The following is a 12,587-nucleotide window of genomic DNA, read 5'->3' as shown; positions in this document are numbered from 1 at the left end:
AAGGAATTCTGTCTCAGCCTCCCAAATAGCTGGGACTACAGGTGCCTGCCACCACACCTGGCTAATTTTTGTATTTTTCGTAGAGATGGGGTTTCACCTTTTTGGTCAGGCTGGTCTCAAACTCCTGACCTCAGGTGATCCACCCGCCTCGGTCTCCCCAAGTGCTGGGATTACAGGCGTGAGCCACCACACCTGGCCTTTTTTTGTTTCTTAACTTCCTTTGGATATAGACCCAGCAATGGGATTGCTGGATCATATGGTTGACAAATGGTGAATTTTATGTTATAATGTTTTTTTTGAACCCAGGTTCAAGCAATTCTTGTGCCTCAGCCTCCCGAATACCTGGGATTACAGGCGCTCACCACCACACCCAGCTAATTTTTGTATTTTCAGTAGAGATGGGGTTTCACCACGTTGGCCAGGCTGGTCTTTTAACTTCTGGGCTCAAGTGATCTGCCTACCTTGGCCTCCCAAAATGTTGGGATAACAGGCGTGAGCCACTGTGCCCGGCCCCAGCTGTCTGTATTTTAAAGAGCCCTCCAGGTGAATCTGATGTTCCTAAGGTTTGAACAGAATCTCAACCTTGAATGCAGCTGGTATCATATGACCCAGGCCGGAGTGCAGTGGCGCAATCTTCGCTTACAGCAACCTCTGCCTCCCGGGTTCAGGCGATTCTCCTGCCTCAGCCTCCCCAGTAGCTGGGATTACAGGCGCCCGCCACCATGCCCGGCTAATTTTTGTATTTTTAGTAGAGACAGGGTTTCTCCATGTTGGCCAGGCTGGTCTACAAACTCCTGACCTCGTGATCTGCCCGCCTCGGTCTCCCCAGGTGCTGGGATTACAGGTGTGAGCCACTGTGCCCGGCCGCACCTGAGCATTTTTCACAGTCCCAATACCCAGGAGAAACCCAAGTCTAGTTAAGCCAGAATTCCTTTAGGTGGGACCCAGGCATCCGCGCTTGCTAACATTCCTCAGGCGATGTCCAAGTGTGGCCACGGTGGAGGAATATCTGTTCTAAGATATCACCTGGGGGGCTTTAAAAATATCCTTGGACCAAGTCCCACTCCAGACCAAATAGCTCAGACTCTGCAACGGTGGGGCAAAACCTCGGAGTTATTGTCTGTGTTCCCGATGTTCCTGGTACAGATCAGATTTAGGGAGTACCTCCTTTCAGTGCTGCTCTCTCTGGAGGGCTTCATCTGAGGCTCTGATCTGAGGATTATACTAAAGGCAGCGTCAACTGTTGAATCCATTTCTCCTCCCCTGAAGGTGTTGGAGCTCAGACAGATGAGTCTCTGCCCAAATACACTCCGCCAGATTTCGGAGCTACAGTCAACACCCTTATCCTGGGGTTCTCAGCCCTGGCTCTGTTGACACCAGCGCCTGGTAATTTTCCTGTGGGGGCTGTCCTGTGCATTGTAGGATTTTTAGCAGCACCCCTGGGCTCTACCCCTAATGCCAGTAGCACCCCTAGTTTAGACAACCAAAGATGTCTCCCACACTTTGCAGAATGTCCTCTTAGGGCAAAATCACCCAGGGTTGAGAATTCCTACACTAAGGGATATATGTTAACCCATAGGCCAAATAGAGAGACAAGTGGCAAAAAAAAAAAAAGAAAGAATACAAAAATTAGGGCCGGGCGTGGTGGCTTCTACTAAAAATACAAAAAAAAAAAAAAAAAAAAAAAATTACCTGGGCGTGGTGGCGGGTGCCTGTATCCCAGCTACTCAGGAGGCTGAGGCAGGAGAATCACTTGAACCCGGGAGGCGGAGGTTGCAGTGAGTTGAGATCACACCGCTGCACTCCAGCCTGGGCGACAGAGTTAAACTCTGTCTCAAAAAACAACAAACAAACAAACAAACAAACAGAAAAACGGAGAAAGTTTTAAACAGAGCCCTGCTTTGGTTATCCTTGCAATCCATTGCAGTCTGGTTTGGAATCTGACAACTGGAATGAAAAGAACCTTGAAATCAATGCATGCTTTGGTTTCGGTGCTGCTGCTTCTCAAAATCCTCAGCAGGGGACTGAGAAAGAACTCGGTGTGCACAGCAGACCCCTGACACTGGTGAGCTCGACTTCCTGGAATATCACTGCTTTTTCACTTTCTTTCTTTTTTTTTTTTTTTTTTGAGACAGAGTCTCACTCTGTCACCCAGGCTGCAGAGTAGTGGCACGATCTCGGCTCACTGCAAGCTCCGCCTCCCAGGTTCATGCCATTCTCCTGCCTCAGCCTCCCGGGTAGCTGGGACTACAGGCGCCCGCCACCACACCCGGCTAATTTTTTGTATTTTTAGTAGAGACAGGGTTTCACCGTGTTAGCCAGGATGGTCTCGATCTCCTGACCTCATGATCCACCTGCCTAGGCCTCCCAAAGTGCTGGGATTACATGCATGGCCACCACACCCGGCCTTGCTTTTCCACTTTCTGTTCAGGACCACTAAATGCTGAAATGTGGATGCATACCAAAATAAAACCGATTCAGTGAGTACTTAAAAAAAAAATCCCAGCTGGGTGCAGTGGCTCATGCCTGTAATCCCAGCACTTTGGGAGGCCGAGGCAGGTGGATCACCTGAAGTCAGGAGTTTGAGACCAGCCTGGCCAACATGGTAAAACCCTGTCTCTACTAAAAATACAAAAATTAGCTGGGCATGGTGGCACACGCCTGTAATCCCAGCACTTTGAGAGGCCCCCGCGGGTGGATCACGAGGTCAGGAGTTCAAGACCAGCATGACCAAAATGGTGAAACCCCATCTCTACTAAAAAATACAAAATTTAGCCAGGTGTGGTGGCGGGCATCTGTAATCCCAGCTACTCAGGTGGCTGAGGCAGGAGAATTGCTTGAACCCGGGAGGCAGAGGTTGCAGTGAGCCGAGATCGCACCATTGCACTCCAGCCTGGGAGACAGAGGGAACCTGCCACCACGCCCAGCTAGTTTTGTATTTTTAGTAGAGACAGGGTTTCACCATGTTGGCCAAGCTGGTCTTGATCTCCTGACCTCCAGTAATTCATCTGCCTCAGCCTCCCAAAGTGCTGAGATTACAGGTGTGAGCCACCACGTCCGGCCTAGCGCTGAGATTTTAGCTTGGTTCAGGAATGACAGTGGCTGACTGACAGCTGAGAATGTCTCTGGAACCTGATCCCGCTGATCCACACAGCTGTCTCCTCAGGTTTGCGACAGGCCCAGTGTAAACACTTCAAATCAAATGCAGCTGTTTCTTAGGGAAGTGTGTGATTTCGCCCAGTTCGAGAGATCAAATTCCATCCGGTGTGTGCGTGACTGGAGGCCAACTCCTGCCCTCCTGGCTCACCTGACAACACCGTTTCCAGTTTGGATTTATTTTCACAGGATAAAATCAAGTAGAATGAAAATGAGGACAACACACTGGTCTCGAAGAAATCACTCACTCATTTGTTCAGGAGAATTTCCAAAGTAATTAATGACCAAAATGAGTGACTGAGACAGTGTCTCCATCCATCGAGGTTTATGAAATCGGGGCACGTCCAGGGAAAGGTGAGCCACAGACACCTCTGTGGCTGTTTTTCTGAAGTTTTCAGGATATTTACTATTTATACATTTCCTTAGACGGGAGCAGGCATGGAGGCAGAGGGGTGGGTAGGTGGTGAGCTGAATAGTTAAATTCCTATCAGTCTTTAGTTAGTGCTCAGTAAATCTACATTAAAAAAATGTAATATATATGTTTTTATTTTTTATTTATTTTAATATTTATTTATTTATTTTTGAGATGGAGTCTCGCACTGTTGCCCAGGCTGGAATGCAGTGGCGTGATATCGGCTCACTGCAAGCTCTGCCTCTCAGGTTCACGCCATTCTCCTGCCTCAGCCTCCTGAGTAGCTGGGACTACAGGCGCCCGTCAACATGCCTGGCTAATTTTTTGTATTTTTAGTAGAGATGGGGTCTCACCGTGTTAGCCAGGATGGTCTCGATCTCCCGACCTCGTGATCCGCCTGCCTCGGCCTGCCAAAGTGCTGGGATTACAGGCGTGAGCCACTGCGCCCGGCCTATGTTTTTATTTTTATTTTTTTGGAGACAGAGTCTTACCCTGTCATCTAGGCTGGAGTACAATGGTACAATCTCAGCTCACTGCAGCTTCCGCCTCCCGGGTTCAAGCAATTCTCTTGCCTCAGCCTCCTGAGTAGCTGGGATTACAGGCGCCTGCCACCACGCCCAGTGAATTTTTGTATTTTTAGTAGAGGCAGGGTTTCACCACGTTGGCCAGGCTTGTCTCGAACTTCCGACCTCAAGTGATCCGCCCGCCTCGGCCTCCCAAAGTGCAACGTTTTACATAAGATAAGGTGCATGTTTGAAGGCAAACAAGGGAGTAAAGGGAGTAAAGGAAGCATCAATTACGCAGACATCTCTGGGTAGGTGGAGGGATGACTGAGCTCATCTTATCTTTTTTCCGTGCCTCGGAAGATAAGCTAGTAATGGACATTGTCTGTGTGGAATAAAACAGACCTGAGTTTTAGGAGCTAGACTTAGATTGTAGATCTGAAGTTACAAAGGGTGAGTTCTTGTTTATGGGAAGTCAGCAAAGAATTTCTTTATGAATGATTTGCGGGGGCATTGGTGGATGCCCAGGGCCTCTTCCCTTCCCATGGGGATCTGGCTGATGCGAAATGCCAGCAACTGCTGTCCAGTTGGAAGAGGGTGCTGCCTGACTCAGCCACCAGGCTGACCTCTCCTTTTGCATAAGGAGTTTGGGGAATCCTGAGGTTTTTCTTCACATAATGAATATTAATATTGTTAATTATAATATTTATTATTAATTAATATTAATTAATTACTATTAATGGCATGGTGGCTCACGCCTGTAATCCCAGCACTTTGGGAGGTCGAGGCGGGAGGATCACTTGAGGTCAGGAGTTCGAGACCAGCCTGGCCAACATGGTGAAATCCCATCTCTACTAAAAATACAAAATTAGCTGGGTGTGGTGGCAGGTGCCTGTAATCCCAGCTACTCGGAGGCTTGAGATGTGAAAATTGCTTGAACCCAGGAGGCAGAGGCTACAGTGAGCTGAGATTGTGCCATTGCACCCCATCCAGCCTAGGTGATAGAACGAGACTCAGACTTAAAAAAATAAAAATAATAAAAATAATAATTATACCGAGTCAAATGTCAGGGATTCAAGGAGGCAGAAAGCAGATGAGTTCTTGCCCTGCTAGAGACTCCCGTCCCGGGGAGAAGCAATCACTTAAGGCAATCACTTTAAGTGATTAAGTTAATACGAGAGGCTGCAGTGAAATTTTTTTTTAGACAGGGTCTCACTCTGTTGCCCGGGCTGGAGTGCAGCTGGGAGATCTCGGCTCACTGCAGCCTTGACCTCCTGGGCTAAAGTGATTCTCCCACCTGAGCCTCCTGAGTAGCTGGGACTACAGACATGCACCACCGTACCCAGCTAATTTTTGTATTTTTAGTAAAGATGGGGTTTTCCATGTTGCCCAGGCTGGTCTCTAACTCCTGGGCTCAAGTGATCCGCCCGCCTGGGCCTCCCAAAGTCCCAGGATTACAGGTGTGAGCCACCACGCCCAGCCTTGCAGTGAGGTTTTGAAGCAGTGTTATGCGATGGGATTTTTTTTCTTATCAACAAACAATTTATTGGGCAGGTACAGTGATTCACACTTGTAATCCCAGCACTTTGGGAGGCCAAGGTGGGCAGATCACTTGAGGTCGGGAGTTCGAGACCAGCCTGGCCAACATGGTGAAACCCCGTCTCTACTAAGAAAATTTCTACATCTCTACTACAAAAATTGGCAGGCGTGGTCGCTCACACCTGTAATCCCAGCACTTTGGGAGGCCGAGGCATGTGGATCACCTGAGGTCAGGAGTTGGAGACCAGCCTGGCCAACATGGTGAAATCCTGTCTCTACTGAAAATACAAAATTCAGCTGGCTGTGGTGGCAGGCGCCTATAATCCCAGCTACTCGAGAGGCTGAGGCAGGAGAATAGCTTGGACCCGGGAGGCAGAGGTTGCAGTGAGCCGAGATCTGACACTGCACTCTGGTCTGGGCCACAAAGCAAGACTGTGCCTCAAAAATAAATAAATAAATAATTATTGCCTTCTAATATTTTTTTAGCAGCCAAAGTCCAATGATTGCATTAAAAATTTTGTTGCATCTATGCCATTAATACAATATTTAGGCAGTCATGTCAGCTTTTATTTTTTGCTTTAGGATAGGGCCTTTCTGTCACCCAGCCTGGAGTGCAGTGATGCAATCATGGCTCACTGCAGCCTCAACCTCCTGGGCTCAAGTGATCCTCCCACTTTAGCCTCCCCAGTAGCTTGGATGACAGGTGTGCCATCATACCCGGCTAATTTTTATTTTTATTTTTGTAGAGATGGGGGTCTCACTGTGTTACCCAGGCTGGTCTCCAACTCCTGGCCTTAAGTGATCTTCCTGCCTTAGCCTCCCAATGTGTTGCAATTACAAGCTTTAGCCACTATGCCTGGCCTTACTTCTAATTTTTATTCTTAATACATCTCTTTTTGTTTGAGGATATATACCAAGTGCCTAGAATATCAGCTGATAAGTGTTCCATAAATGTCTGTGGAATATTTGTTAAACCTTATTATTATTATTTGTTATTTTTAAAAGTTTATTTATTTTTATAGAGAGTTTATTTATTTATTTATTTATTTATTTTTATAGAGACAAGGTCTCACTCACTTGAGCCCAGGTTGGTTTTGAACTCCTGGGCTTAAGCGATCCTCCCTCCTCGGCTTCCCAAAGTGAATAGTCTATTTTTTAAGAAGAGTGTTTAGGTTCAGTTGGGTGCGGTGGCTCACACCTGTAATCCCAGCACTTTGGGAGGCCAAGGTGGGCTGATCAGAAGGTCGGGAGATTGAGACCATCCTGGCTAACACCGTGAAATCCTGTCTCTACTAAAAATACACACACACACAAAAATTAGCCGGGCGTGGTGGCGCACGCCTGTAGTTCCAGCTACTGGGGAGGCTGAGGCAGGAGAATGGCATGAACCCGGGAGGCAGAGCTTGCAGTGAGCTGAGATTGCACCACTGCACTCCAGCCTGGGTGACCAAGCAAGACTCCGTCTCAAAAACACAAGAAAAGTGTTTAGGTTCACAGCACAATTGAGAGGAAGGTAGAGATTTCCCACGTACCCCCTCCCCTCATAGCCACAGGCTCCGCACCCCCAGCCCCATCCCAGAGTGGTGCATTTGCCACAATGAGCCGAGATTGCGCCACTGCACTCCAGCCTGGGTGACAACAGTGAAACTCCATCTCAAAAAGAAAAAAAAAAAGGAAAAAGGTACAGTAAGTATATGGCTGTAGATGCCCTGCCCGAGAGAATCCTGAGGCGGTCTCTCCTTCAGCAGCCGCCTGGAGCTCTGCCTGGGTGTGTAGTGGGCTACACCATCTGGAAGGCAGTAGACCCTCTGAATGCACTGCCACAGAGAAGGGGTGCGACAGGCCCATGGGCGGACTGGCTGGTTGTCAGGAAATGACCCCACTGTAACAAGGGCACCTCTCTGGTGGGGATATTGATAGTGAGGAGCTGTGTGTGTTGGGGGAAGGGGGTCTACAGGAATACTCTGTACTTTCCACTGAATTGTGCTGTGAAAAATGCTCTAAAAAATAACGTCTACTGAAAACAATCCAGTATACCCAATCACTGCATTTCAGATAAGGAAGGAATCACACAGAAGAGAATGATACTAAAAAAAGACTGTTGGCCAGGCATGGTGGCTCACACCTGTAGTCCCAGGAGTTTGGGAGGCTGAGGCAGGTAGATCACCTGAGGTCAGGAGTTCAAGAACAGCCTGGCCAACGTGGTGAAACCCCATCTCTATTAAAAATACAAAAATTTTTCTTTACTTATTTTTGGGGTGGAGTCTCACTGTGTTGCCCAGGCTGGACTTAAAATCCTGGACTCAAGCAATCCTCCTGCCTCAGCCTCCCCAGTAGCTGAGATTACACTTGGGTGCTACTGTGCTCAGTTTTTTCTTATGAGATATTGGAAAATGATGAGACTTGTGCTCATTGGAAGAGAAACAGCAACAATCACTAAATCTGTAAGAAAGCAACAGACATAATGAAACAGAAAACAAAACTCATGGGGGAGGATAAATATTTACTCAAACATCTGGGCAATTCCTACCAAGTGCTTTATGTGTATATGTCATCTGGTAACATTGGAGAAAAATCATCATTCACTGTCTCTTGGGGTGGAGGATGAGGACCTGACTCTGGAATCACTGGGAGGTGGTTTCCTGGTGTGTTTTCAGGTGACGCTTGAATGTCCCCAGCTGACGGAAGGCCTTTTGACATATGGGACATTTGTAGGGCTTCTCTCCGGAGTGGGTGCGCTGGTGAACATTCAGGTTCCCCTTGTGGCTGAAAACTTTGCTGCAGTATTTACATTTGAACGGCCTCTCCCCGGTGTGGATCCTCTTGTGTCCCTGTAAGGTGGACTCGTGGGCGAACCGCTTTTGGCAGACGTCACACGTGTAGGGCCTCTCGCCAGTGTGGATTCGCTGGTGAACTCGGAGGTCTGACGGCTGCAAGAAGCGCTTCCGACAGAGATCACACTGAAAGGGTCTGTCTCCTGTGTGTGACCTCCTGTGGATACGCAGCTGGGAAAAATACTTAAATGATTTATTGCACACTTCACATGCAAAGGGCGGCAGGGCCTTGACTTCTTGGCCACTGGGGCGACTGCCTGGGCTCGTAGGGCCTGCGGAATGAACTGGATTGATCTCAGCTTGTCCCGGGGATTCACTGGTGCCCACAGGTGTGACTTCTCCTTGAGGCTCTTCTTGGGAAATGGAGGAGGCGTCTGGTTTGCTTCTTTTGGGACCTCTCAGATTCAGAGCGTCTCCTCTGCTCCCGCTGTGAGTCGAAGCTTCTCTCTCCACAACGCAGGCAGCAGGTGTGTCAGCATCCACATTTTCCACAGAGGCTATTTTCTGGGGTTCCTTCCCCTCCTTAGCTCCCACCACACCTGCTGGAAGAAGGGATTCCACACACAACAGTTAATAAACACATTTTCAATACACCAAACTCATTGCAACCAAACACTGACCTTGGCTGAGAACTTCCCCTCAACCTCAAGCCTAAGACATTGGACTGTAGGTCACTGGAGAGTGGAGGATGGGGAGGCTTTGGCAGCTGATTGCCAGCCCCAGGGGATGATAATGCTGGGCCCCCAGCCCTGCACCCCAGAAGAGAGGGACTAACCCCTGTGGATCCAAGTCTGCATACTCACTGGGACTGTTTGGAAGCTGAGGCGCTGGGGATGTCAGTCCTGGGTTCTCTTCCCTGTTTTCCTTCAGATCCTTCTCCAAGGTCTGCTTGGGTCTCGGAGACTTTGGGTCACCTTTCGTGTCAATACTCTTGTGTAGCAGAAAGTCCTCTCCCTGAAGATGAAAAACCAAGAGCAATGACTGCCGTGTCTAAACTGGTGGAAGCACGGACATGTCTGTCCCCTCCTGACTGGATATACCAGACTTCCCATGGACCACCCCATCACCCCAAGTAAACATCACCACCTCATTTCTGCATCTGTCCCTAATCTGCACCCTCCATATTCTAAATCAGCTCTTGTGCCTGGTGGTTTTCACTCTTTGTTTCTCCGAGCATATTTCTCCCTGCCATGCCAACGTCTCCCTGCCCCTGGCGCTGGAAGGAGCATGACTCTAGGCGGAGGCCCCTCAGCTGTGGCACCACTGGCATTGGGGCTGCATCACCCTCCTGGAGGGAGCTCCTGTGCAGAGCAGAGACCCCGCCTCCACCCTCTAGATGCTATTAACACCCCATCACCCCCTACAATGACACATAAAAATATCTCCAGACATGGCCATGTGTCCTGAAAGGCAAAAATCACCAGTTGAGAAACACTCCCCTAATTAAGAAATCAACAGTCTGAGAAAGTGGGTTCCTTGCTGAATGACTTCATGAAACGTCTTTGCGGAAACTGGATGGGGAAGGGACCTTCAGTTCATTCATCTCTGCCAACTGCCTCCCTCATTTCACTGAGACCATTTCTTACCCCCCACCCTAAATGCTAAAAGCTCTCATGGTGGAGGGAAAAGTAGATGAGGCTTCCCTCTCTGTGATGGCTCAGGAATGAATTTTTGGGGATGCATCATGTCCATGGGGAATGGCTCTAATCTTGTCCTGTGCCAGATCTCTATCAGTCCAGCAGCCACATGACTTCCTCCTGTTCCTTCTCCCACCTCTGCCCAGACACCAGGGCCTCACACACTCACCTGGCTCCTGGACAGTGCAGGGACCCTGGGTAGGGTCTGCAGCTCTCGGCGGGCCTGGCCTTCCTCCAGACGCATGTGGTTCACAGAGGAGACCCGCTGGCTGGACACACCTCTCTGATCATCTCTGACACTGGTGGGGGCTTCAGCCATCTCGACATCTGAGTCCAGCATAAGATATTCTTTGCCAAGCAAGTTGACCACAGACTGTAGAGAGAAAAAAGACAATCAGACTCACTATGAGAACCTGAAAGTAGCTCTCACATTCCCTTGGTCCTGCCATAATGCTCACACTTTACTGTAATTACTGTTCAAATCTGCCTTCCTGATGCAGAATCAGCTCTGTGGACAGAGCAATCTGTCTGAATTTTTTTCTTCACTAGATAAGTACATAAATATGAGTCCTTTAGATGAAAGGTTCTCTAAACCAAAGAGAAGACAAGGAGAAATATTCTGGGTGAATCCAACTCAATTGGCCGATGGCGGCTCACCTTGTGTTGGAACTTAGGGGCTCATTTGGGGACCTGGAGGCAGATCCCTGCATCTCTGATACCAACCACTTTCCCTGCCTCAGGATGGGACTTCTGGGCCCCCCTTCAGTTCACTCTAATGCCTCCTTCCCTACGTTCCATCAGGCCTAATATTTTACCAATGTCTTTCTTTCATGTTGACCTCACACAGTGTGTGGGTCCCTGTACCCCCTCTGCCTGTCCATCTCCTAGCTCAGGTATTTGCAATATTAGCTGTGCTGATATTTGAGACTGGAGAATTCTTTGGCCCCCATCCCAGCTCCTCTTCCCTGCACCAATCACGAGGGTCCCACTCACCCATTTCTTGGGTCTTCTGTTATTTCGTAGCAGGTCCTCCAGGTCTTTGCAGCTCTGCACACCGTTCACCTTGACGAAGACCTGGAGCTCCTGGGGCATGGAGATCATGAACTGCTCCATCACCAGCATGTCCAGGATCTGCTCTTTGGTGTGGAGGTCGGGCCTCAGCCACAGATGGCACAGCTCAGTGAGTTTCCTCAGAGCCTGGACGGGGTCCGACTCCTCCGGGCAGCTGAACATCCTGAAGTTCACGTGACAAGTCTCAGGGTTCCTGTCGTGATTTCCAAGTCGAGTTCCTGGGGATGCCACAGGCCGTGGCAGCTCTGACTCAGGGCGGTTGCAGGGTCCTCCCTGACCGCATGACAGTGTCCAATTTGCAGCCATATCTAATGAAGAATTTTTTAATCAGTCTCTGAGAAAGCTCTTCCAGTAGCTGGTATCAAATCGAGACCTATTTACACAGGCCGCCCTTGGTTTTTCTCAGTAATATATTGACGGTTTGTTCAGAAGTCTGCAGAAAAAAAGCATGAGTCCGATTATTTTAACTTTCTACTCCACACACCCCTCCCTTCCAAATCCCTCATCCCAATCCCGGACCCCACTTGTCCACGGGCATCAGACTCAGCACTGTGGAAATGAATCCACTCTGTTCTTCCAGTGTCTACACCTGACTACATGTTCCGGGGTAAAATCTGAATGCTCCCCTGGATTCTGATCTCTAGGGGATCACTGCGCCGAGGTGGAACTGGTTTTCCTTTCAACTGGAACAACATTGCTCTTGACTGTAAATTAAATCGGGTATGTATGTGAACCTCCTAGAATCTGATGTAACAATGTCAGTTCTTTATGTTTTCCCGTCAAGACAAGATCCAAGGCAAAGCCCTTAGTCATAATTATGCAAAAAGCTAGAGAAAAATATTAATAGTTACAACCTACGATTGTCCCCAACACATTTTTCTTGTTAACCCCAGGATATTTCTTTGCCGCAGGGAAGAGGTGGCACTAAAAAATCCTACGAGAATTAAGCTCCTGCACAGATATGTTGTTGTTTTGGTAAAACACACATTTATAAAATTCATCACTTTTACGAAGAGCATGCACTACGTTGTGCAACCATCACCACTTTCTAATTCCAGAATTATTGTATCACCCCAAAAGAAAACGCCGTCCCCATCAGTAATTACCTCCTGCCCCACCCACCCCAGCCTCTGGCCATCATTAATCTGCTTATTATCTCTCGGAGTTTCTCCCTTCCTTATCTCATTCCATAAAATGGATTAAAGTCTTATGAAATTTCCAGGTAGTGGGATCAAACCATAGAAAGATTTTTTCTTTTTTCTTTTTGAGACAGGGTCTTGCTCTGTCATCCGGGCTGGAGGGAAATTCGCAGTCATGGTTCCCTCGGCCTCAACATCCTGGGCTCCAGTGATTCTCCCACCTCAGCCTTCCAAGTAGCTGGGATTACAAGTGCGTCACCACGCCCGGCTAATCTTTATAGGTTATTTTTGTAATA

The 12,587-nt window shown here is 48.5% G+C and overlaps 1 protein-coding gene across 2 annotated transcripts; it reads right to left on the bottom strand.

The window, feature by feature from the left end:
* Positions 1-8,096: 8,096 nt before the first annotated feature.
* LOC100582668 (zinc finger and SCAN domain-containing protein 5B) lies at positions 8,097-11,460 on the bottom strand. 2 transcript variants are annotated; one of them, XM_003277211.2, is made up of 4 exons: positions 11,075-11,460; positions 10,251-10,454; positions 9,248-9,398; positions 8,097-8,983 (listed from the first exon to the last, which is right to left on the bottom strand). In XM_003277211.2, exons 1-4 carry the CDS (start codon positions 11,456-11,458, stop codon positions 8,235-8,237), a joined length of 1,488 nt encoding a protein of 495 aa, XP_003277259.2. In that variant the 5' UTR covers positions 11,459-11,460; the 3' UTR covers positions 8,097-8,234. The 2 variants fall into 2 exon arrangements, with proteins under 2 accessions (XP_003277259.2, XP_012355638.2); XM_012500184.2 differs by having other exon boundaries at positions 8,235-8,986; positions 11,075-11,458.
* Between the last annotated feature and the right edge of the window lie 1,127 nt (positions 11,461-12,587).

This window comes from Nomascus leucogenys, chromosome 10, assembly GCF_006542625.1.
Source record: "Nomascus leucogenys isolate Asia chromosome 10, Asia_NLE_v1, whole genome shotgun sequence".
Classification (NCBI taxonomy): domain Eukaryota; kingdom Metazoa; phylum Chordata; class Mammalia; order Primates; family Hylobatidae; genus Nomascus; species Nomascus leucogenys.
The sequence above is the reverse complement of the archived record's forward strand: the minus strand, read 5'-3'. Positions and strand labels throughout refer to the sequence as shown.

Excerpts from the sequence above, each read along its gene's own strand:
- LOC100582668 (XM_012500184.2), bottom strand. The coding sequence starts at position 11,458 with ATGGCTGCAAATTGGACACTGTCATGCGGTCAGGGAGGACCCTGCAAC. Across the intron at positions 10,455-11,074 it reads ACAGAAGACCCAAGAAATGG|TCTGTGGTCAACTTGCTTGG; the intron begins GTGAGTGGGACC and ends TTCTCTCTACAG. Across the intron at positions 9,399-10,250 it reads CTGCACTGTCCAGGAGCCAG|GGAGAGGACTTTCTGCTACA; the intron begins GTGAGTGTGTGA and ends TTTCATCTTCAG.